Source organism: Oculina patagonica, chromosome 3 (genome assembly GCF_052425735.1).
Source record: "Oculina patagonica isolate OP01 chromosome 3, crgOcupat, whole genome shotgun sequence".
NCBI classification, from domain to species: domain Eukaryota; kingdom Metazoa; phylum Cnidaria; class Anthozoa; order Scleractinia; family Oculinidae; genus Oculina; species Oculina patagonica.
In genome coordinates this window covers 21,727,857-21,749,666 of record NC_135760.1, presented here as the reverse complement: position 1 = coordinate 21,749,666, position 21,810 = coordinate 21,727,857, and the positions used below count along the sequence as shown (strand labels likewise).

Genomic DNA, 21,810 nt, shown 5'->3' with positions numbered 1-21,810 from the left:
GCGAGGCAGAAGTCGTGTTTTGTTTATAGAAAAGTACACCATGGTCTCGAAAAAAGTCAAAAGAAGCTTATCAGCTGTGTAAAATGCGTTGTGTGATTCCTGGAAGATCAGTGAAATGTAAGTCTTCCGAACTGTTTGATGAGTTAACTGTGAGTTAAACCTTTCATTTGCTATATCAACCTGTTGTTGTGTTTCTGCAGTGTTCGCCAAAGCGATCCATTGTTTGTCCAAGATTGGCAGTGAGCTGTATTTGGAAGCTCTATCAGAAGGGGTAAGTATAAAACTTACATGATGATTTCACCGATCACGTGATCACCTTAGTTATTGGTGTAGGGTTTGGAGTGAAGGCACCTCATTTTAGCTTTGATGCCAGCACATGGCTTTTCAAGGGGCAGACACAAAGACAGACGCAGTTTAATACTTGTTGAATAAATTGTACCTCCCATAGATGGACACCTTTGGGCCACTTACTGGGGGTGTCCATTTGTGAGGGGTAAAGAGAGAATAGGTAGTAGGGTAAAACCTTTCTAGGAGACACATTTATGATGCGAACAGCTCCCTATTACAGGCAGTTTACGTGACCCAAAAGAGACAAAAACTCTTACAAACTCTACCTCTGTAAGATTGGACACCTCCATAATACGGACACTCTTCCCGGTCCCATTGTTGTCAGTATTTAAGAGGTTTGACTGTATCTTACCATCAATAAACTTATTAATAAATGCATAATGTTCTATCAGTAAATAATTCAGCTTTCTTATGACAGTCAATTTCTGCTGTGTTATTAATACCAGACTAGGGGTGTCGAATGGTCCTTCAAAAACTGTGTGTCTCGCAAAATTTTAGCCAAATTTCAGGGGTCTCGTCGTCTCAAATTTTTCTTTGACGCCTTCTCGCAGTCTCAATTTCATTTGCAAGGCTAAAAAGGTCTCAGGCTCGCAGAAAAGATATCAGTCTCGCATTTACCATTCGACACCCCTCAGACTGTTTGATCTGTCATTCATTTCAGCTTGCCTTAAGAACTGTCAGCTCATCTCGCTCAGCATATGCCTGCTTCCTCTTCAATGAAAGCTTCTTTATAAGTTACGACGATGGATCAAATGATCAGCCAACAGATTCAGAAGAAGAGGACATGTTCAAGTGCAAGATTGCTATGAAGGTCAGAGGAATCATGTACCTTATTCTTACAAATTTTTTGCGCGTACTTAATTTCGCATAATTTCGAGAGACAAATTTCTCGAGTATTAATTTTCGCGATTGTAAGAAAAATAAGAGCAAAAGTGTATTAAATTTTGCGATTTTGTCAGTGTTTAATGGCTCAGTTGTCAATGACTTTAAGGAACAACTGGAAATATACAAAGGTCTGGTTCAATGTAACTACAAGGAGTCTCGGCAAACAGAAACTTTGGTGACTGTAGTAAAGAGGATTTGGCCAATTTACAAGCTGAAGAAAACAGTAATCAGAGGAAGGGTGCTAGTCGAAAACAAGACGGAAATATATTTTCAAGGATAAATACAGTTGTAGTTGCTTTTCCAAACATTTAAAATTTTTACTATATAAATTAATAATATGGTACTAATTTATGCATGCTTAAATTTCTTGCAATGTTTTTTTCGCGTGTATTAAATTTCACGATTATTTTGAAATCGTGAAAAATTGCGAAAATTTGTACTCGCAAAAATAAGTAAGAATAAGGTACATGTGTGGTGACATGCCACCAAATGTTGGCCGATAGCAAGTACTGTTGGACAACAGTTAGTCAAGTCTTAAAGCATACCGCAATGATTTGATTAGGACCCTTCCACCAATGTATAGTTCTTTAAAATATCCATACCTCCGGCTCCCCCATGGAAGGGATATTTTATAAGAACCCACCCCTCTGGAAATTCCAATTAAACTTCATACATTTCTATAAATTTGTTAGTCTTTAAGAACCCCCGACCCCCCAGGAATTTTCAATCCCTTCCAGCATGAGGTCAACATGCTTCCCACAGATAACATGAGTTCCATAAGGAACTCACCACCCAAGGAAGTAAGACAGAATAATCTAGGACGAGGTTAATATGCTTCCCTCAGATAATATAATATCACTACCCAAGTAAGTAAGACAGAAGGATCTAGCATGAGGTCAATATGCTGCCCTCAGATAACATAAGTTCCATAAGGAACTCGCCACCAAAGTTGGTAAGACAGAAAAATTTAGGATGAGGTTAATATGCTGCCCTCAGATAACCTGAGTTCCATAAGGAACTCACCACCAAATTTAGTAAGACAGAAAAATCTAGGACGAGGTTAATATGCTGCCCTCAGGAAACATGAGTTCCACAAGGAGCTCACCACCCAAGGAAGTTAGACAGAATAATCCAGCATGACATCAATATGCTGCCCTCAGATAACATGAGTTCCTCATCACCAAAGTTAGTTAGACAGAAAAATCAAGAACAAGATTAATATGCTTCCCTCAGATGTAACATGAGTTCCATAAGGAACTCACCACCCAAGGAAGTAAGACAGAATAATCCAGCATGAGGTCAATATGCTGCCCTCAGATAACATGAGTTCCATAAGGAACTCACCACCCAAGGAAGTAAGGCAGAATAATCCAGCATGAGGTCAATATGCTTCCCTCAGATAACATGAGTTCCATAAGGAACTCATCACCAAAGTTAGTTAGACAGAAAAATCAAGAACAAGATTAGTATGCTTCCCTCAGATAACATGAGTTCCATAAGGAACTCACCACCCAAGGAAGTAAGACAGAAAAATCAAGAACAAGATTAGTATGCTTCCCTCAGATAACACGGGTTCCATAAGGAACTCATCACCAAAGTTAGTTAGACAGAAAAATCAAGAACAAGATTAGTATGCTTCCCTCAGATAACATGAGTTCCATAAGGAACTCACCAACAAAGTTAGTAAGATAGAAAAATCTAGGCGGAGGTTAATATGCCTCACTCAGATAACATGAGTTCCATAAGGAACTCACTGCCCAAGTAAGACAGGATAATCTAGCATGAGGTTATTATGCTGCCCTCAGATAACATGAAGGCCATGAGGAACTCACTACCAAACTAAGTCAGACAGAACAATCTAGCACAAGGTCAATATGCTGCCCTCAGATAACAAGAATATATTTCTCAAGAACTACACAATAAGGGGTCCCTCCCTAATAAGTTCTTCCTCTCTAATAAGTGAAGTAGGGTTAAAAGTCTGCATCCCATGTACCCCCAGAGATTATCCCAGATTCTGACGTAGCATTAAGGTTCTAGTAGTATTCCTACTCTATCCCTAGATGGGATGCTAGTCCATCACAGGGTTGCTCCTAGCATTAGCTTGCCGATACCCATGGAGAGAGGCACTATGAGAGTAAAGCATCTTGCCCAAGGACACAACACAATTACCCCAGCCAGGGCTACAGCCTGGACTGCTCGATCTAGAGTCCAGCACACTAACCATTAGGACACTGCACCTTCCATTCTCTAATAAGTCCCCCCTCTCCAATAAGTGCCCCTATTCTGATTTAGCACCCAGACACCAATAAGCACCCTAATATGTACCTAAGCACCTATACTTAGACATCTCCAATGGTCTAAGAATCAAAATAACTTGCTGACCTTCCCATCCTTCCAATACTTTGGGACATTACATGTACATTACCTTATGGTGGGTTAAAATTATAATTTTTTTATTTCTCTTTATAGTCATGCTTGTCAGCATTCAAATCAATGAATACAATTGAGAAGACAGTGGATCAGTGTAAAATAGATCTGAATGTCAGAGAAGCCAGACTGGTATTCCTGCTTTACTGTCGACATGGTAAATATAGTATCTCCTATGCTAAAGATAAAATAAGTTCTGATTATAACTTCATTAATCGAAGCTAATTGAAACTGGTTTCCATTTTTGGTTTTTACCTAAGATTTTATTGGATAATTTTCAATTATATCTTAATTCTCCAACAGGAATTACGAAGACTTACAACTTGACTTTCCAGGAGTGTGAAACACTGCAAGCTGTGTTCTCAAAAGATCTATGTCCCAATTTCATTACTGCACAAGCAAAGTAAGAAGTGTTTCAAGGGGCAGTATATACTTTAAATAAAAACACTAGTCTCCCAAATTGCATATTAAGCTATCACAGTTAGTTATCGCAAGAGGTGGTGAATGGTCCTACAACAAATACGTGCATGTATCATGTAGAATTTTGGCCAAATTTCATTGCCCTTGCTATCTCGAATTTTTTTGTGATGCCTTCTCCGAGTCTTTTTTGCATGGCTACACTGTAAGAAAGTCTTGGGCTGGCAGAAAAGATATTAGCCTCACTCTGTCAAAAATTTTCGAATTAGCTGTTCCCACCCCTGTCATGAAATGTTGATGATCATGGCATTCAATTTTTTTAACAGGATTCTCAATGATGCAATGTATAATTTTCCAAACAACCAAGAAGAAGTCACCCTTGTAGTTTGTCCTGAGACGTTTAAAGTCAAGAATTATGTGGAAGATGAGCCTGGTAAGTGACAATCTATTTAATAAAAATGGAAAAATACATATTAAGTTAAAATACTGAAAGTGCTGTGTGGATTGTTGTCTGGACAAAAGCAAGATCACCAGACTCAGAGAAAGAAAAGTCACAATGCAAAGCATTGCTTGTTCTCTGAAGTGTCCTTTCTTTTTTTAGATCCAAACAGAGTAATTCACACAGAGATGATGCTTGTTCCAGAGGAGTTTGATAATTACCAGATTGGCGTTGATACAGATGTGACATTTTGCCTCAAGGAGCTAAGGGTATACACTGAAGTTGTAGAATTTCTTACTACCGGGTAATTCAAACTGGAGTAATTCTTGCTAACATGTTATTTTTTTACTGCTGTATCTTACCTTTAGGCTATTTTGACATTTGCCGAGTTCTCAAGTCAACCGATAAATGTACATTTTGAAACAAGTGGGAAGTAAGTGAGCCGTAATTAGATTATAAAATACAAAGTTAGAACCCCACCTTATGATGACCTTGTTAACATAGCATTGGCCAAGCAGTAAATTGTGAGCTTGTGTTACATTGAAACATGCCATAGTGTTTTTATTGATCAAGCACACCAACCTTCTCACCTTTCATTATGTGCCCATCCTATCCCATTCAGTCTCCCAATAATCACTTCACAATTTGCTTATCAGAGCTGTCATTAAGTTTTTAAGAAACCACAACGTTGAATTTTACCTGTACAGGGTTTGAACAGGTCCTGTGTCACTTTCCAGGGGCCCGTTTCTCGAAGGTCTCAAAAAATTTTCGCACCCGAAAAACCATAGCAAAAGCTCAAGTCTTATAATTACAGAGCTGTTTAATTCCATGATATTTTTCATATGAACAGAGTTTTCCTTTATACAAAGTTTCAGGTCTATACACTTCTCTTATTTCAAAATACAGGTAATGTAAAATGGCTTTACAGGCCCGAAAAGTTTTTGGGGCTTTCGAGAAGCAAGCTTCAGGACTGGAATGGTACGGAAAAGACTATCTGTCCTGGAAAGTTCTGGAAATCTGTTAAACTCACAAGTAACATCTGAATTCTCAGAACTAACATTATAAGAAATGTACAGACAGTAAGGGACTGGTCAATAAGTACCAGGGGGGTGGGCCGGAGCAATTGGAAAAGTGGTGGCTCGAAAATTTGTGACCCACCCCTTCCTTCTGGCTCAAAACGGACTGACCCACCCCTGATAGGGGGTTGAAAATTACATGACCCACCCCCGTTGCTAAAAAAATTCATTATTAAGGGATCAATCATTTCTTTATCATCTGTAAGGGGTTGGAGGTTTTTGATTTGATATTAGCTTTTTAAGTGTGATTCCCTACACACACCACCCTAATTTTCCCTGATGGACACTGCGGTTACATGTACGTCTTTTTCCATTTCTTAGCACGCCAAAGAAGAATGTGAATTTCTCACTTTTTATTCTAGTCTTTTTAAGTTTTCAACATATTTGTGTGTAAAGTCCATGGGAAAATTTAGACACAAACATATGTGAAAACTGAAACAGTGTGTAATATACATTCATAAACAATTATTAAATAGTTCATATTTTTTTGTAGAAATTGATAACAGAAAAAAAAAAACAACCACAGTCTATCATTCATATTTTCAAAGTGTTTGAGAAAAGAGTTTACTGGTAAAAGCCTAAAGCACAGAATGAATCAACACAGGCTGAAGAGAGACAGACCAAACTGATGTTATGATCACGAGCGATCTAGGGGGGTCAGGGGGCATGCTCCCCCGGAAAATTGTTATATTTCGGCCTCCTGAAATCGCTAGAAATTCATTTAAAACTGCTCACTTCAACAAATTTATCAATTTATACTGATATAAATAAGATGACCCACCCCTTCGTGTAGATCAAAAGTACACAACCCACCCCTTTTTGCGGGGTCAAAAACTGATGACCCACCCCCTTTCTGCTCCGGCCCACCCCCCTCTACTTATTGACCAGTCCCTAAGGAGAAAATAATATTGAGATCGTGGGAGTGAAAGGGTTAATGTGAAATTTTAAGAGCCCTGGAAAAATCAATCTGAGTCCTTGAAAAGACCTGGAAAAGTACTGGAAAATTGTTTGTGAAAGAGGGTACAAACCCAGCTGTAGCATTTCGCCATGTATGAATTGCAACATACATGTATAACACCCACATCCTCACCCATAACATTGGTGAACTCAGCCGTAACAGGCGTTACAGGTTAAGGCCCTTAATGACAGCCCTGCTTACCAGGTTTTGCTGTATTTTTAATAATCCTTTCAGACCTATAGTGTTCAGTATGGATGGTGACTCAACATATGAGGCTGACTTTGTATTGGCAACATTGGTTGATCATCAGTCCTCGTCCCAGTCTTCTCAAGCCTCCGTCACAACAGCGGCCAGCACCTCAACTAATAAAGTCTCAAAAGGAAAACAAGTGAACAGGTGGGAAGGGTTCAAAAAATTTGAGTTCAAAAAATTTGAGGTGTTTGGAAGCTGTTTTATGAAGACCATCCAGACAACTATAACTACATGTACATGTATAGTGTATGTTAAGTTCTATCCTCGCCACCCCCCATGTTTATAATTTCCCTCTACAAAACTACAACCCAAATAACCAAACACAGAGACCAATAGTTTGGCACAGAGAGAGGCCTTTATTGAAATTAAACAACACCAGCCCCCCTGCGCGAGGCCAGAGGGGGACTGCCCAATAACAACAAAACCTCTCCGCCCACCGGAAAAAAGGGTGGGAGGGAGGGAAAATTACTGCAGATGCTGATTAAATGTGCAGAGTCTGTAATGATGTTGTTTGTTGTATGCTTGGGTTAAATCTAAATCATCCATCTCTACAGTTACATGTATGGGTAATTATGAAAAAAGCTCCCCCTGACTGTCAGTCGTCTACTGACCATTTGTTGGTTGACTGTCAGCCGACTGTTGGCAATTTGTTGGCTGACAGTTGGCCATTTGTTGGTTCGGCTAAAACACAGGAAAGCTGTCACCAGTCGGTGAGGGGAGCTGTTTTTCACAATTACTGTACCCATGACTGTATGTAATGAATCATCTTGGTATAAAATCTATGTCAGCTATGAAAGCTTGAAAAAAATGTAGGATTTGTATGAGGAGGCAGCATGGCTGAGTTGTTTAGAGTCCTGGTCTTGAATCCAGAGGTCCTGGTTTTGAGCCCACCACCCTGCTGGATTTGTTCTTGGTCATCCTGAGCTTAGCCCCTCAATCATGCTGATCTGCTTCCTGCCAGTTGGGATTTTTAACCATGTTATGTTTATTTGAAATATTTGTTTTCCCTGTTTGAGTGGCATGCCTGAAAACTAGCTATAGCTGACCTTAAAAACACACATTAGTTTTACATTTTTATGGAAAAAGTTGCTAGATGGTTGCCCCCAGCATTAAATTTTCCAGAACCTATAGGCACCTGGGTAATGGAGGCACTGTGAGAGTAAAGTAAAGTCTCTTGCCACAGAGCACACATTGTCGTCCCCTTTGTAAAAAAAATCGAATCATTTGTCCCCAGAGGCACTTGTTCTTGGTGCCCAAGGCTCTGCCGGCTAAGAGGGACAAGCCGCTCTGGGGACGAGAATGCAGAGCACATTGCACTGATCCTGGCCATGTCTAGAACCCAGACTACTTGATCCAGAGTCCAGCACTTAGTTTACTTACTACATGTACACTGTTTGTTTATTTATCTGTTTATACTGTCATTTCTTTATTAGCTCTGCAAAGAACAACCTGCCATCATTGGCTGAAAAGATACAACGGAAATCCACTGCAAGATCTTTTAACAACACTTCAGTTGTACAGAACTCTCAGAGAAGCAATCATGTCAACAACAATCAACCAGATGACTCGATGTTTAATGATGATGATGATGATTTAGATATCACAGAGATTGATCAAGCATTGTTGGATGGGAAGGCACCCTTGTCATCTCAAGAGACAAAAGAAAAGGCTGATAAGATGATAAATCACAATGATGTTGTAAAGACAGGAGCAGTGTCAACCGGCCAAAGGTACATGTTTTTTTTTTTTTTTTTTTTTTTTTCCAAAATGTCAAGGAGAGGGCTACCCACAATGAACTAGTAATGCATTCAGGAGGGTCGCTGGTAACCTGCGCTGTTCTTGAAGTCTCAAACATGGTGCGGTCATTCCATGTAGCTAGATGGATGTTGGTTTGAGGCCCAAGCAGACTATCTGTCATACTCCTGACTTCCCGAGGGCTTTCATCAGAAGTAGTCATGTGGCCAGTTGGTTGGCTCAAGTCTGCTATAGGGTCCACAGTTGTTGTCGCATTTGTTGTTGTTTCCATAACAAAGTATTTTCTACGGGTTGGAGTTGTTAGCACCACGCCCAACCCCCAATCTGGAGGACCAGGTGCTGATTTTTGTCTGGTCTCTACCCCGTGACCTTCTGGACTTGTTTGGACCTACTCGGTATAGCTCACAAGGGTCTCTGAGACATGCAAGCCTCCCCACCACATCAAGGTAACAGCACAAGGGGAGGATAAAGTTTGCATTTAAACCTTGTGGCCCATCAGGCTGAAGCTTATCCCGTTTTTCATGGCATTAAGCAACTAGAAGTATTTCTTTTGCCCCTTGGATGAGATGCAAGTCCATCGCAGGGTTACCCCCAGAGATAAATTTTCTGTTACCCCTTTATCCTCCTGGGTGGAGAGAGGCACTACTATAACACAACACAATGTCCCTGACCAGGGTTTAACCTAGACTGCTTGATCTGCAGTCCAGTGCACTAAGGGACGGACCATTATTTTCTTGGAGGGGGGGGGGGGGATGAAAAATTTTCCTCTGCAAACTTTTTTTTTTTTAGTGTATGCACCTCTGCAAACATTTTTTTTCGAGATTCTTACTATTTTTTGTTATACATATCGTTTTTGCAAACAATTTATTTTGTCTTTCCAGGCCCTGCAAACAATTTTTTTCAATATTTTTCATCCCCCCCCCCCCTCCAAAAAAAAATGGTCCGTCCCTAACCATTAGGCCAATGTGCCTCCTTGCATTCTGGAGGGTGTATCAATACTCCTAAATGCTTCGTGCAACCAAGACTGAAGTTAGTGCTATCACTTATAAGCCACGTTTTTACTGTTTTGTTGATGTAACAGAAGTGCAGATGCCAACAAAAGTTCAGTCCTGGATGACTTCTTCAGTGATTCATTCCCATATCAAGGTAATTATCTTACAAAACATCTTCAAAACAAAGTTTTTACCTGTGAAAACAACTACTATAACTTTAAGAGTACTGTTCTTAAAACTGAATCCATTATTGCTCGGTATGTGTTGTCTGGTAGACTTGCTTCGCTCGCCAATAGAGGGCGACTTGGTGCAAGTCTAGTTGTCTAGGTCCTTCTTAAAATCGATATGGTGGTGTCTCTCATACATGCATGTAAGAGACTTATCTTGTTCTGTTTTCTAGATCTGTTCACCGCAGGAAAACGAGAACTGTCAGTTATTCCCGAGGCAAGTCAGGAGAGCGCTAACACTTCTGTGTATCCTTTGAACATTCTTGCTTCAATTAATTTTGTTTGTTTGTTAGGTTGGTTGGTTTAGCGTTTAAATTCGGTGACTTTTGCTGATACTGTCTTCTCGTGCAACGTTCTCTGAGCAATCAGAGTGGAGATGTTGTCCTTTTAGCCAAACACTTGCCAAACTAAAACTCGCATTTTTTGGCTTGTTTACAGACTATAGAGCGGTTTTCAATTGAGTGTCGTAAAACTAAAACCAATGTAATCACTTTGGCCAATCACAAAAGATAAAGACATTCCAGTGAACCAATCAAAACACGAAACAAATACATGTAGCCAGCGCAAAGCGCGGGAAAACGTGCGCGAGCGTGTCATGATTGGCGAGCGTGTCATAATTGGGACCTCCAGATTTCAAGTCCGGCGCTCTAACCACTCGGCCACGCTGCCTCCTGCAAGTAATGCAAAACCAAAGTAAATACGAATTACATTTGTACTTTCGATACTCGAGTGAAACCGCTCAATAGGGAATAGTTTTATAACTAAGTTTCACAAGTTCGTGAGCCACACAACTGTTACCGACGTCATCTTCCTTAATTCGCGATTAGCCGCAGTGCAAGACCTATACAGACTCCGCCAAGTTCGGTCACAGGTATGATAAATTGAGGATTTTTGAGGATTAAAGCAGAATAAAGTGTTGTTAAGCTATACATGTATATTCATATAAGAATTCAAAACGGTTAACCTTCATGAAAAGTCAATCTGAATATTATCAACTTGTATAAGTAAGTACGCTACTCCAAACGATGAACTTCTGAAAAATGTGAATTTTTAGTCCAGACATTTGTCTTTTAGTATAACCAAAGCAGCTTATGACTCTAGGGAAGATGTTCACTGGCAGCAAACCATGAGACTGGATACGACAAGGTCCGACAAGGTCACTTTGAAAGGTCTTTGCGGTGTAGAGTTAACTTGATCTCTTTCTTTTTCCTGCAGAAATATCATTCATGAAGAATGTGGACATGGTAAGAGATTGCTTGTCATTTATCAACTTTGTGTCTTCCTTTGAAAAAAAAATATTTGACAAACTGTAAAAAATCTGGATGACACAGGTCTTTTTTGGGCAGATCCTCCTGCAAGAACTCGAGAGTGTCTGAAAGAAAAATTATTCTTACACTGGCGTTTACCCCTAAAGTCGTCACCTGCGAATGTGCCACTGGACTATCAAAATGCTCCCTTTTTTAAGGCCAAATCTTGTAATAAAGTTCAGACCCTTGTAAGCATAAAGAGCAGGCCATGTCTAAAACGGGAGGCTCGGTGGCCCAATGGTTAGTACGCCAGACTCCGGATAAAAGTCATTGTGTTGTGTTCTTGGGCAAGACACTTTACTCTCACAGTGCCTCTCTCCCCCAAGTGTATACAGCTATTTCGAGAAAGGTTGTCGAAAAAAAAAAAACATCAAAGTGCACGCGACAAGACCGTAAGGTGGTCTGGGTATTCGCTGGAATTTTGCATATTGGCCTAGAGGAAATTTACAAGTTTGTATTTTTGTACGTGGAGAATTTGTTTGTCTTCTCAGGAGGCCTATATCTGTAGCTTTACTATTACTGTCGCATGTCTTTGAGTGAGGAAAAATTCTTCTGAACTTCAGAGGGTCTAAACGTACCTTGTTTCTACATGTCTGAAAAGAAAGAAAACCTGAAAATTGCGCTTATTTTGTTATATCTCATTAGTATTTAACACGTGCAGTAGCTCAATACGTCTACCCATACTACCTTTAGGGATTGGCTTGTGCAGTTTTGTGCTTTTTTTTCGACACCGTTTCTCGAAATAGCTGTAAATGGGTACCTGCGAATTTCATGCTGGGGGTAATCCTACGATGGACTAGCATCCCATCCAGGGGGGAGTAGCAATACTCCTAACTGCTTAATGCTACTTGAACCAATGTTAGCTCCAGCCTGAGAAGCCACTTGGCTCAAAAGCAGTCTTTGCCTTTTTTTTGTCTAAAACCTTTCTGTATGCTTTGTCGGTAAAAACAACCATTTGTAATATCATTGCCAGACAAAGTGTTAAAATAACTACTTGTCATTTTAAATCAGCCTTCCCTCGGGGACAGTTGTATCAGCCCTGAAGGTAACTCACTGAAGCAAAGTGGACAAAAGAAGACAAGAAAACATTCAACTGACCCTGATGACAGCTTGATGGATGTCGCGGTTGATGACGACTATGAATTTATTCCAGGGACACCACCACACAAAAAGGTAAGTCGTGTATAACTTCAGTATTCATAACCTGTTTAACCGGGTATAGCTTTCCCGCCAATTCAGTGAGTCCTCCCGGTACTATGTGGAAAGGACGGGGATGCTCGTAGAAAAATTTGAATAAAACCCCTAAAAGAGACCAATCTGGGCATGGCTCAAGCTACTTTGGACCCCTAAAAGATACTTTTTTCTGCCTGATCGGTCTTATTATTCCTTCACATGCACATGCAATCATAAGCGAAACATTGTTTACTAAAAATATTTGGCATTTTGTCCTGAACACCCGAAGTAAGACTAAAACCCTTAATTTACACCCCTAAGCGAGAGGACAAGCATTTCCGTCTCTCTCATGGAAGCCCACCACTCCCCTCCCCCCGGAAAATCCCACGCTCGTATTAGTTTATTTCCCAGCCTTAGGTATACAGTTGAATTCAGATGCCTCCAACCCCCGAAATCGCGAACATTTATCGACTTCCCGTAAAGATGCAGGATTCAACTGTAATTGTAGACACAGTGCCACATTCTCGAATTGGCAGACCCCTCAATGATTTGGTCATTTTTTTTTTCTTACTAACTAATGTCACGAAATACCTCACAAGATCAGAACAATTATTTTCTTGTTATTTCGGACCTCTTTTAACTTTTCTCGTCAGAATCCAATCCTCCCTTTAATTTCCATTCTATGCCATGGTTTATATCGGACTGATGATAATTTTTGTTTTATTTGTTGCAGTTTAAATCCATGTTTTTCAGCGCTTCAAAGTCTAAAGTAAGTTTCTAAGTCCTTGTTAACATTTGTTGTGTTTTGTTTACTAAGTAAACAGACCTGTCTCTTCGTGCGTCATTTTCCCGCTACCGTGAGACTTGACGTCTGAGATTCGAGAAGTAAAATTCTACGTGTAGTGTCTCTGATTGACTGATGCTTTCGCAAGCAACAAGAGACGGCTGATTCACACAAGGGATGCAAAGGCAAATGCGAATCCAAGGAAAAACACGTGTGAAGAAACGCAAAAGCAAGCGCAAGGAATTAAGAATTGTCCATTTTCTTGCACATGACTTGCGCTTGTTTACACTTGCTTTATGTGTGAAAAGGCCTGAAAACCCGTAGGCCTTATGATTTTTTGTTTGAAGAAGAAAAAAACATTGCAAAGTGCATACCATTTTTCTTCTGAAATAATATCTCCTCTGCAGTGTTCTAAGTTAACAATATGTACTGTACTGTTTTGTCCATAGGGTGTGTCACAGGGTGTATCACAAGATGTTGTACTCGCAGCTGACAGCGATGAAGACTGAAGAAAATTTTACTTTCGTGACAACACTGTCACTATTGCTACAGACATAACGCGCAACATTCAAGAAGAAAACAAAATGGCATTTAATGCAAGACTACCGTTCAGGCCTTTTAAGGAACTTCTGTTATCAACCGTTACTACGCTGATAGAGTCTTCTGAAACACAGAAATACTGAAATCTGGCCAAAGATGTGGCTGTAATTTAACGTGGCCTTGTTAGGCAGGATTTACAAAGATAACAGGAACGCTTTTTTCTTTATTAGATCTTTTATCCAGGATAAGTAGACACGAGACTTGTATCCTTTTTAAAACAACTGGCTGTTGGTAGGTAACCAACACTCCTTGACAGGGAAAGCAGCGAAATAAGCTTGAAAAACTGTAGCTAGTACAATAATGCTATAAAGGTTGCTAACAGAGCTCTTTCGGTCATTAAAAAGAACACACAGGATTGAACAAGTTAAGAAACGTGTTTTAAAAAATATATATTCACTGAGGATCCATTGAGTGTTTGCAATTTGTGTTGGTCGTCAATTGTCACGTAATAAGGATATCACGCAACCTCTCGTTGGACATGTCCATATTTATTGAGATCCTCGGTTACATATAAAATGTCCCTTTTACCTTTTTTCACTTCAATCAGTTATGACACAATTTTTGATATGTATCTCTTTCTTGTCTGATTGAACAGGCACTCAGATAAATTGTTTTAAATAATATATACATGGTGTTGTTAATTTGTGACTAAACACAACACTGGTGTCACTGTTTTCATTCATATAATTCGTGTAAAATTGCCTTATGTTCCTCTACACAGATGTTCTTTGACTTGACACGTCACGTCGTTGCGTGACTGAGAAATATTGTGTGACGAGTGAAAGGGGGTATTACACAAGATGCTTCAAATCCCACTTACGTAACAAGTACAGTATTTTACAATTTTGTTAGTTTGAAAACGGTTTCTATTGCAAATTTACCCTTTCCGACTAAATCAAGTAGAAATCAGCAAAATTCCATCACCACGCTGTAACATGTACGAATGTTTGATCGCTCGCCTCAAACAACACGTAAACAGGATAGCGAGAACATGTAGCGTCATCACTCCTGCTCCGAGAGAGATCATAAAAGTGACATGCTTCGAGAAGAACTCCTTTAGTCGTAGACAGCCCTCAGTATGCACGAACCTCTCAGCTGGTCTGCCTGGGGTGTCCAAATTATTTCCACAACTCGGCATCTGCGTTGTGTTGGCAAGACAGCACGATCGCGGTACACTGTTGACCCAATAGTGCGCGCTTTTGTTTTGACGTTGCTTGTTCCATTCCGAGTTAAACCAATCCTTGTAGCTTTTAGACCCGCAACAGTCGTACTTTCGCTGTACCTTGTCGATTAAGTCCTGTACATCGTTGTCTTCTTCGTACTTGCTCAATATGTTGTCGAGGAAACCCTTTAAGAATTTATCAAGGCTAAAATGCGCAAAATACAACCACAGACCTAACGCGACTTCAGCGATCAGCAGCAATGTTAGTAAGTACGAGAACCATTTGAGCGTGTAGTAGTTTTCCCTGATTGCACCGTAACATCCAGCGAAGCCAAGCACTCCTATGACACCGCCTACTCCTATAAGCATTGCTGTAGCTGAGGTGAAGCCGGTTTGAGTGAGGTTTTTGTAGTCGCCGTACAGAAGTTCCCCGAGGCCCCCGATCACTACAAGAGCCACTCCAGTTAGCCAGAACATTACATTAAAGAAGAACATCAAATATTTGACCCAGCGCATCGTGCCAATTACTCTGCTCCTCATTTTGAATGGCTGTGTTGGAGAGAGTTACAAAAGACAAAGATGCTTGTTGCAAAACGAGTGGTCTTGGAGATTGCGTAACTATTATGAAACTTGATAACACAAAAGTAGCTCAGATGTTGCGCGCGCGAGAGAGGGAATCGACGATTGCGTGACGAACGAAACGAACACCAGTGTACCTTTCGTTTCTTCTCCCGCGCGTTAGGCGCGCTTCGCGCTCGTGTCTCGCAACCCACCGTACGGAAAAAGATGGGGCTGTACATTTTATCACAATACCTTGCAAACCTAACAGAGGCAGTAAAATTCGTCCCTGTGCTAACAACATTGTCCATGCTGGGTACCCGGGCTGGGTATGAAGATTTTAGAGTTTTTTTGCCCGGGGGGACTCCTATATGAAAGGGGCGGGGATGCTTGTCGGAAATTTTGAAAAGAACCCCTAAAAGAGACCAATCTAGGTGTGGCTCAAGCTTTTCTTGACTTATAAAAGATACCAAAAAAACTAAGAATAGAAGTTATATTTGTATATTTCTTCGTGTGCAGCCCAAAACGAGACCATTAGTGCTAAAATATTGGCATTTTGCCCGGAACACCCTAAGTTAGATCAAAAATCCAAAATTTACACCCCTTTGCGATACGAGGAGGGTCCCCGCCCCTTTAATGTGCATTCCCCCGCCCCCGGGCTTTTTTGGGCGTTTCTATGAGCGGGATTTGGGTTTTTACGCTCTACGAATTACGGGTAAGTCTTCCAGTCGCCATCTTTTTCGCCCTTTTTTGACGAGACTTATACTACACAAATAATTTGTTCATTTTCCTGGTGAAAACAATAAAATGCCGAAAAATTTTCCGTTTTAGAAAACTGGAAAATTCAATTCGATTCCAACCAGAACAAAACAGTTGGCGTCCAAATCCCTGGAAAAAAATATTGTTTTCTTTTTAACCACATTGTTGCGTGCCTTGAAGTCATCCAATGACAGTAATTTTTACTCTCATTAATTTTAATGATAATTAATTTATTCAAGGCTGTGTGCATGTGTGAACTCTGCTCTGGTGCTGAACCACGTTTTTCTTTGGCTGGAAACGGTTCAACTTTAAACAGTTTATGTTTCCCTAAAACCGGAGGAAACACTTGGCAAGAAGCGTACATGGAACCAACCGATAGGTATTTCAGAAAATAATACATGAAAAGTTGGCATTCTGGGCAGTTCTGGTCTTACAACAACGGCAAATCAAACAACAAGGACCGGGATGCAAGTCGGCAGTTGCTTCTTGCCAAGGTACTTGTCTATTTAAAATTAGCTAGATTCCAGTATCGTACATGTAGCTATGTTGTTCTAGTTTTATTTTCAAGCCGGATTTTATTTAAGCAAACTTAAAATCTCGCTGATTCAGCGCAAATTACCGACAAAATAATTTAAGTTACACTGAGGGTCGGTATAATTAGAGCTTATTTACTTCGCACAAAGTTAACCTGAAACCTTTGAAACCTTGCGCACGCATTTTATAAACGGAATGTGAGTTTACCCAGGGTGATAGATGATGAATATTGTTGATTTTAACTGCCGTTTTTTTTTTAGTTAAAACCGTTTCTGACTGAAGGCATGCAGTTTTACTTTTCACGGACGACAAAATAAAACCCCTTTCTTCATTTCTGCACAGTTCGCTGAGCCTCATCTGAGGTTGTTACTGAAGTGAAAATTAATTCTTTAAATCTTTTTTTAAAAAAATGTCCTGCGTTTTTGAAGACATTTTCTTGGGTTTTAAAATTCTTCGTGAAAGGAGAGGGGCTTACAGTTAAGACCTGTGCAGAAGAGGGTGGGGGAGGGTTTCTTTAGATTGGCAAGTGATCATGAATCTCCTTTACTGTTTTCGGTGGTAGATCATTCAGAGAAGTATTTAGAAGGCTATAGGTTGAAATCCCGTTGTGTCTTTCTTAGCAACTGCAATATCATCGCGTCCAAAATCGCTGCGCCGCAAGATAAACGTCTCCATTTTAGTAACAATGCACAATGAATGACAACAACAACATGACGTTATGATGACGCAAACGATAACGTCATTTTAATTGCTAAGACGACGGCGATGATGATGATGATGATGATAATGATGATGACGATGACGACAGGAAAAATCAAATATGGACCAAATGGCACAGTTGCCAAAATTTGGCTTGGTCTAATATGACTGCAAGCTACTTGACAAATTGCAAACCCAGCTAGTGTTAACGGTAGTTTTCTTTATCAACAGATCTTCGCACCCTACGCAGTTTTTGAATACCTCATAAGGAGAGATCATGGACAGTATTAAAGGATTCTTTGGAATGGTAAGTGCGTCATTTTGTATAGTATCTCACTGTTTCCTTGGAAACTACAATCTAAACTGCTTGCAAAAAAACTCATTATTTCGCCAAGACTACTAAAAGAGAAGACTAAAACGACACACACACTTGACATCTAAATGGCGTTGTTCCATTAGTTCAAATCAAATTAAACGTATCTTTGCACGATCAACTCACATCAGAAAAATTGTAAGGTAATAACGCCTTTTGATTTTTCAACAGGTCTTCGTAGTCAAAGCATGGTGATTGAGTAATGACTCTGAACTTACCACATTGAAAATTAAAGAGCAGAGGAAATTTAAAAGAAGAGTTATGGAAAGCCTTCACGGATTGTTGTTGATTGGTAGGTGCATTATTTTGTGTAGCGCATCTGTTTCCTTGAAAACAAATGCTAAACTATTGTGAAATAATCGCGTAACAGTAAAGAATGTTCCGCGCCAGTTGTGTGTAGATTTTGATTTTCGTAAGAACAGCTGGATTTTAATGCAAGTGGCATTTTCTCTTTTCCCAAATTTTCGACTTCTAGTACAGCAAATTAGCAACGTAACAACAATAACATCATCACTGAACGTACAACGTACGAACATCAGGCCTGTTGTATTTTTTTAGGCTTGGGCACGGTCTTGAGATACACAGCTCAAACTAATTGAATGAGACAGCTGTAGCTTCAATTTATTCAAAGATATTGAAGGGAATTTAGAAAATGTTGTTTTACTCAAAACGAACCGGCTCAGAAGACTTTTATAAAACTTTCTATACAAGTGGTCAAGCACCAATACTTAACAATTTTAAAGGTTTTTGATAAGTTTTCAAAACTGATTTAGAAAAGATACTGCTACTGACCTTGCTATGGTAATCTCTGTTGCTTGGAAACCAGTAAAAACTAAAACTATGGTCATAATGTCATTTAGTAACATGGGTGTGGTATTGTAATTATCGTTTATAAATGTCTCACCCCAAAGCTAAAAAAATCTACTGTGACCGGCTCTGTGAGCCTCCTTACCGTGAAAATACGAAATCCCTGAACGCCTAAATTATAGTAAGAAAGAAAAATTAGAGAAACCAGTTGTCAAACTGTTCCAAACTTTTGACTCCATCACTGTCCATGTTTTAACATTTTCCACCATTTTTAGCTATCATTCGATGGTTTTCTGCAATAATTTTCATATCCAAGATCGATAAAAGTGTTCACGATTTTATGATTTTCACTGTAATTAACGTCTTACTGAGCCTTGTTTTATTTCAGGTTACGAAAACTGCTCACAGACTTTGCCAGACTGGATCAACACAGAAAGCTAAGGAGACAATACTCATGGATATAGCTAAGAACTGAACTTATGAACGCTTTTAGGAATAGGAAAGGATCAAGAGGTGACATTTCTACTATTTAAGTCTTTCTTTAAAATTTAGGATATCAAGAGAGAAAGAGGGAGTTTATAAGCAATAGGCAACGACAACACAACGCGAATGTCACTGAGAAGTTTAATTTTCATAAGCAGTAAAATGGCGCTGCGTGTGAATAAAAAGATATTAGTATATTTCATAGACGGCTCGAAATTTAACTTACTAAATTCTTTTTGGCGGTGTAATCTCTCATACTTCTATTAAGATTTGAGCGTTATCATCGAGAAACAAATAGAATTGATCTGGATAATATATCGTGAGATGTTCAGTTAAAATTTAAACTCGTTTTGCAATTGCATTAATCAAAATGGGTCCGAAATCTTCACTATCGTTGTGTTCCTTACTCAAACTCCCTGGGCGTCCAGTTGTTCGAAAGCCGTTTAACGCTAATCCAGGATTAAAAATAAATCGATCTTTTAATTACCTCTTTTAATTAGCTAAATCGTGCTTTTGAACAATCGGTCGCAGATTATTTTAAAATTCGGAGCCTTTTTGACAGCCTAGTTTTCGAGATTAAAGATCTCGAAGAAAGAGAAAGTCGCAAACAGTTCGCGTTTTATTAGGTACTAAGAAGAACGAAATGAGGTTTAGTTTTTTGTGGGTGCATATATCCCCGGAATTAAGGTGTGAGCTTTACAGTGGATCTCGGTATAATGCGTAAAAATTAATTCTGAAACTTTAAAAAAACTTCTTTTGGCGGGAAAATTTTACTTATAAAAAAGTACGCTTTAAAATGTAGCTTGGTATTTAGTAGAAAAATATTTTAAGTCTTTTAGCAGGAAATGTTTCTCAGGAATACGTGCGCTTTTAAATGTAGCCTGGTTTTTAGTTGAAATATATTCTAAGTCTTTTGGCGGGAAAACTTTTGCCTTGGAAAAAAGTCTGCGTTTTTGAACGGAGCCTGATGTAGAGTTAAAAAATATTCTAAGTCTTTTGGCGGGAAAAATCTGTGCAGTTTGCAAATGGTTTTGTCCCATCAAAAGCAAGATTATGTTTTGACTTTATATCAGAACCCTTTTTAAAAGTGCAGAATTTTTTTCTTCTCGGCAACCTTACCTAGTCAAATTTCTTTAAAAGAGATAGCCTACATTTCTCCTAGTTACCAGGCCCCTTTAATAGCGCACATTTCTTTTTTGTACTTGATTTAGACAATAAAAGAAACAAAACAATTGTTTATTGAAGTTCACGTTTATTGGTTATTTGTATTTTTAACTATTTACAAGTTGTAGTAAACAACACGATAATTAAAGTCTATTTACAAAAGTATACACAAGTTCAAGCTAGTAATAAGAAGCTTTAGTTAAAATTACAGAATAAAAATATCTAAGCCGCCAGTCCAAGAGTGATCAATGAGTATCGGTAAATAACTAACTATCAATAAACAGTGTGAAATATCTTGAGTTTGTGAACGAAATATTAAATAAAGTACTGGTAGAGAAAAACTAAATAACTGTGTTTTAAAATATTGTTGGCGACGTATTTAAGCAAAAACGTGCATATTTTTTGGACTATTTTGTTAAAAACATTTGCTAGAGCGACTTTTACACAACCCGTGAAACAAAAATTAAACAATTACGTCAAAGAAGTTGGCGATTTTTCCGTTATTTTGAGCGAGTTACAAACATAACGCAAAATACAGTGCCAGCAAGGAACACGATACGAAAAAAAACTTCCCGTTGATTTCCAAAATATTCCCAATCTGCAAACTTGATACTACCTCACATAACACTCTACTGATAAATATTGAACGACGTAGATTCGCTGGAAAGCGCCGTGTAGTCGTGTTTTCATTTTCCCATACATTTGGCTGAAAATTCGAGTCCAATTAAAGTCCGCGGAAAATATCCTTACCACAAATGTACGGAAAATTAAAAATAAGACTACACGCTTTCAAGCAAATCTACATTCCTCAAAGTTCACCAGTAAAATATTTGCAAGATATCTTAAATTTGCAGACTGAGAAATCAAATGTTGCAGAAATTATTTACCTTCGGATTCTTCATCAAACACTGCATTTAGCGCTCTGTTTGCAACTCGCGCAAAACGACCGAAAAAATTCACGCTCTAAATTTAATTTGATAAGTTGTTCAGACAATAAGATCTTGAATATTAATTTTGTCACGAGTTTCGTCAAATAACTCTAACAAATTGCTTCGAAAACTCTTCGGCTACTTCTAATCTCGTTGGCAGAAATGAATGAATATTGATTAGGTTTTGAGCGTACTAAGTCTTGTAATTTTTTGGAAAATAAATTAGTCTAGTGTAACGCTCTTGCAAATATCAGTTTCTCAAGTCAGCAACATTTCTTTTGTTTAACGACAAAAAAAAGGACTTTTTGAAAAAAACTTTTTCAATTTTTCTGCTAACAAAACTCGATCAGAAAACGAAACAGCGAGATTGAACGTTTACTGAAAAGGCTGAGATTTCATGTGACCGCTGGCCGCCACGTGTTAAAACTGGGACGAGATTGAATATAAATTTGACGCAGGGCTGTTTGCATTCGCTTCAAGAAGATGACAAAAAAAACCTGAAAGAAATTTTGGCGCGTAAAGCAACTTAATCGACCAAAATGAAGCAAACCTAGCTTGCATCGCCAGCGATCATATTGGAAACTAGCCACTTAAAAAGTTTCTTAAATAAACCTACTCAGTAATCCACCACTTGAAGTATAAAGCATTCACTGTAAGAGCCATCTAACTTCTTGCTTGAGTTATTTTCGGATTCTTCTTTCT

The 21,810-nt window shown here is 39.0% G+C and overlaps 2 protein-coding genes and 1 long non-coding RNA gene across 3 annotated transcripts; 2 read left to right on the top strand and 1 right to left on the bottom strand.

Moving 5' to 3' along the window:
- The first annotated feature begins 53 nt into the window (after nucleotides 1–53).
- Nucleotides 54–14,263, top strand: LOC144645373 (cell cycle checkpoint control protein RAD9B-like). The gene is made up of 17 exons (XM_078504936.1): nucleotides 54–117; nucleotides 201–271; nucleotides 1,010–1,159; nucleotides 3,703–3,817; nucleotides 3,964–4,063; nucleotides 4,404–4,510; nucleotides 4,679–4,785; nucleotides 4,885–4,949; nucleotides 6,785–6,946; nucleotides 8,236–8,532; nucleotides 9,639–9,703; nucleotides 9,950–10,022; nucleotides 10,604–10,647; nucleotides 10,992–11,020; nucleotides 12,095–12,256; nucleotides 12,990–13,025; nucleotides 13,490–14,263. Exons 1-17 carry the CDS (start codon nucleotides 84–86, stop codon nucleotides 13,547–13,549), a joined length of 1,677 nt encoding a protein of 558 aa, XP_078361062.1. The 5' UTR covers nucleotides 54–83; the 3' UTR covers nucleotides 13,550–14,263.
- A 166-nt stretch (nucleotides 14,264–14,429) lies between these two features.
- Nucleotides 14,430–15,497, bottom strand: LOC144645431 (CD63 antigen-like). Its single transcript, XM_078505010.1, has one exon. The coding sequence runs from the start codon at nucleotides 15,340–15,342 to the stop codon at nucleotides 14,536–14,538; it is 807 nt and encodes a 268-aa protein (XP_078361136.1). The 5' UTR covers nucleotides 15,343–15,497; the 3' UTR covers nucleotides 14,430–14,535.
- Nucleotides 15,498–17,409: 1,912 nt separating this feature from the next.
- LOC144645514 (uncharacterized) lies at nucleotides 17,410–20,259 on the top strand. Its single transcript, XR_013569296.1, has 3 exons — nucleotides 17,410–17,659; nucleotides 17,897–18,017; nucleotides 18,921–20,259. It is a non-coding gene; the product is annotated as an uncharacterized LOC144645514 (long non-coding RNA).
- Nucleotides 20,260–21,810: the final 1,551 nt, after the last annotated feature.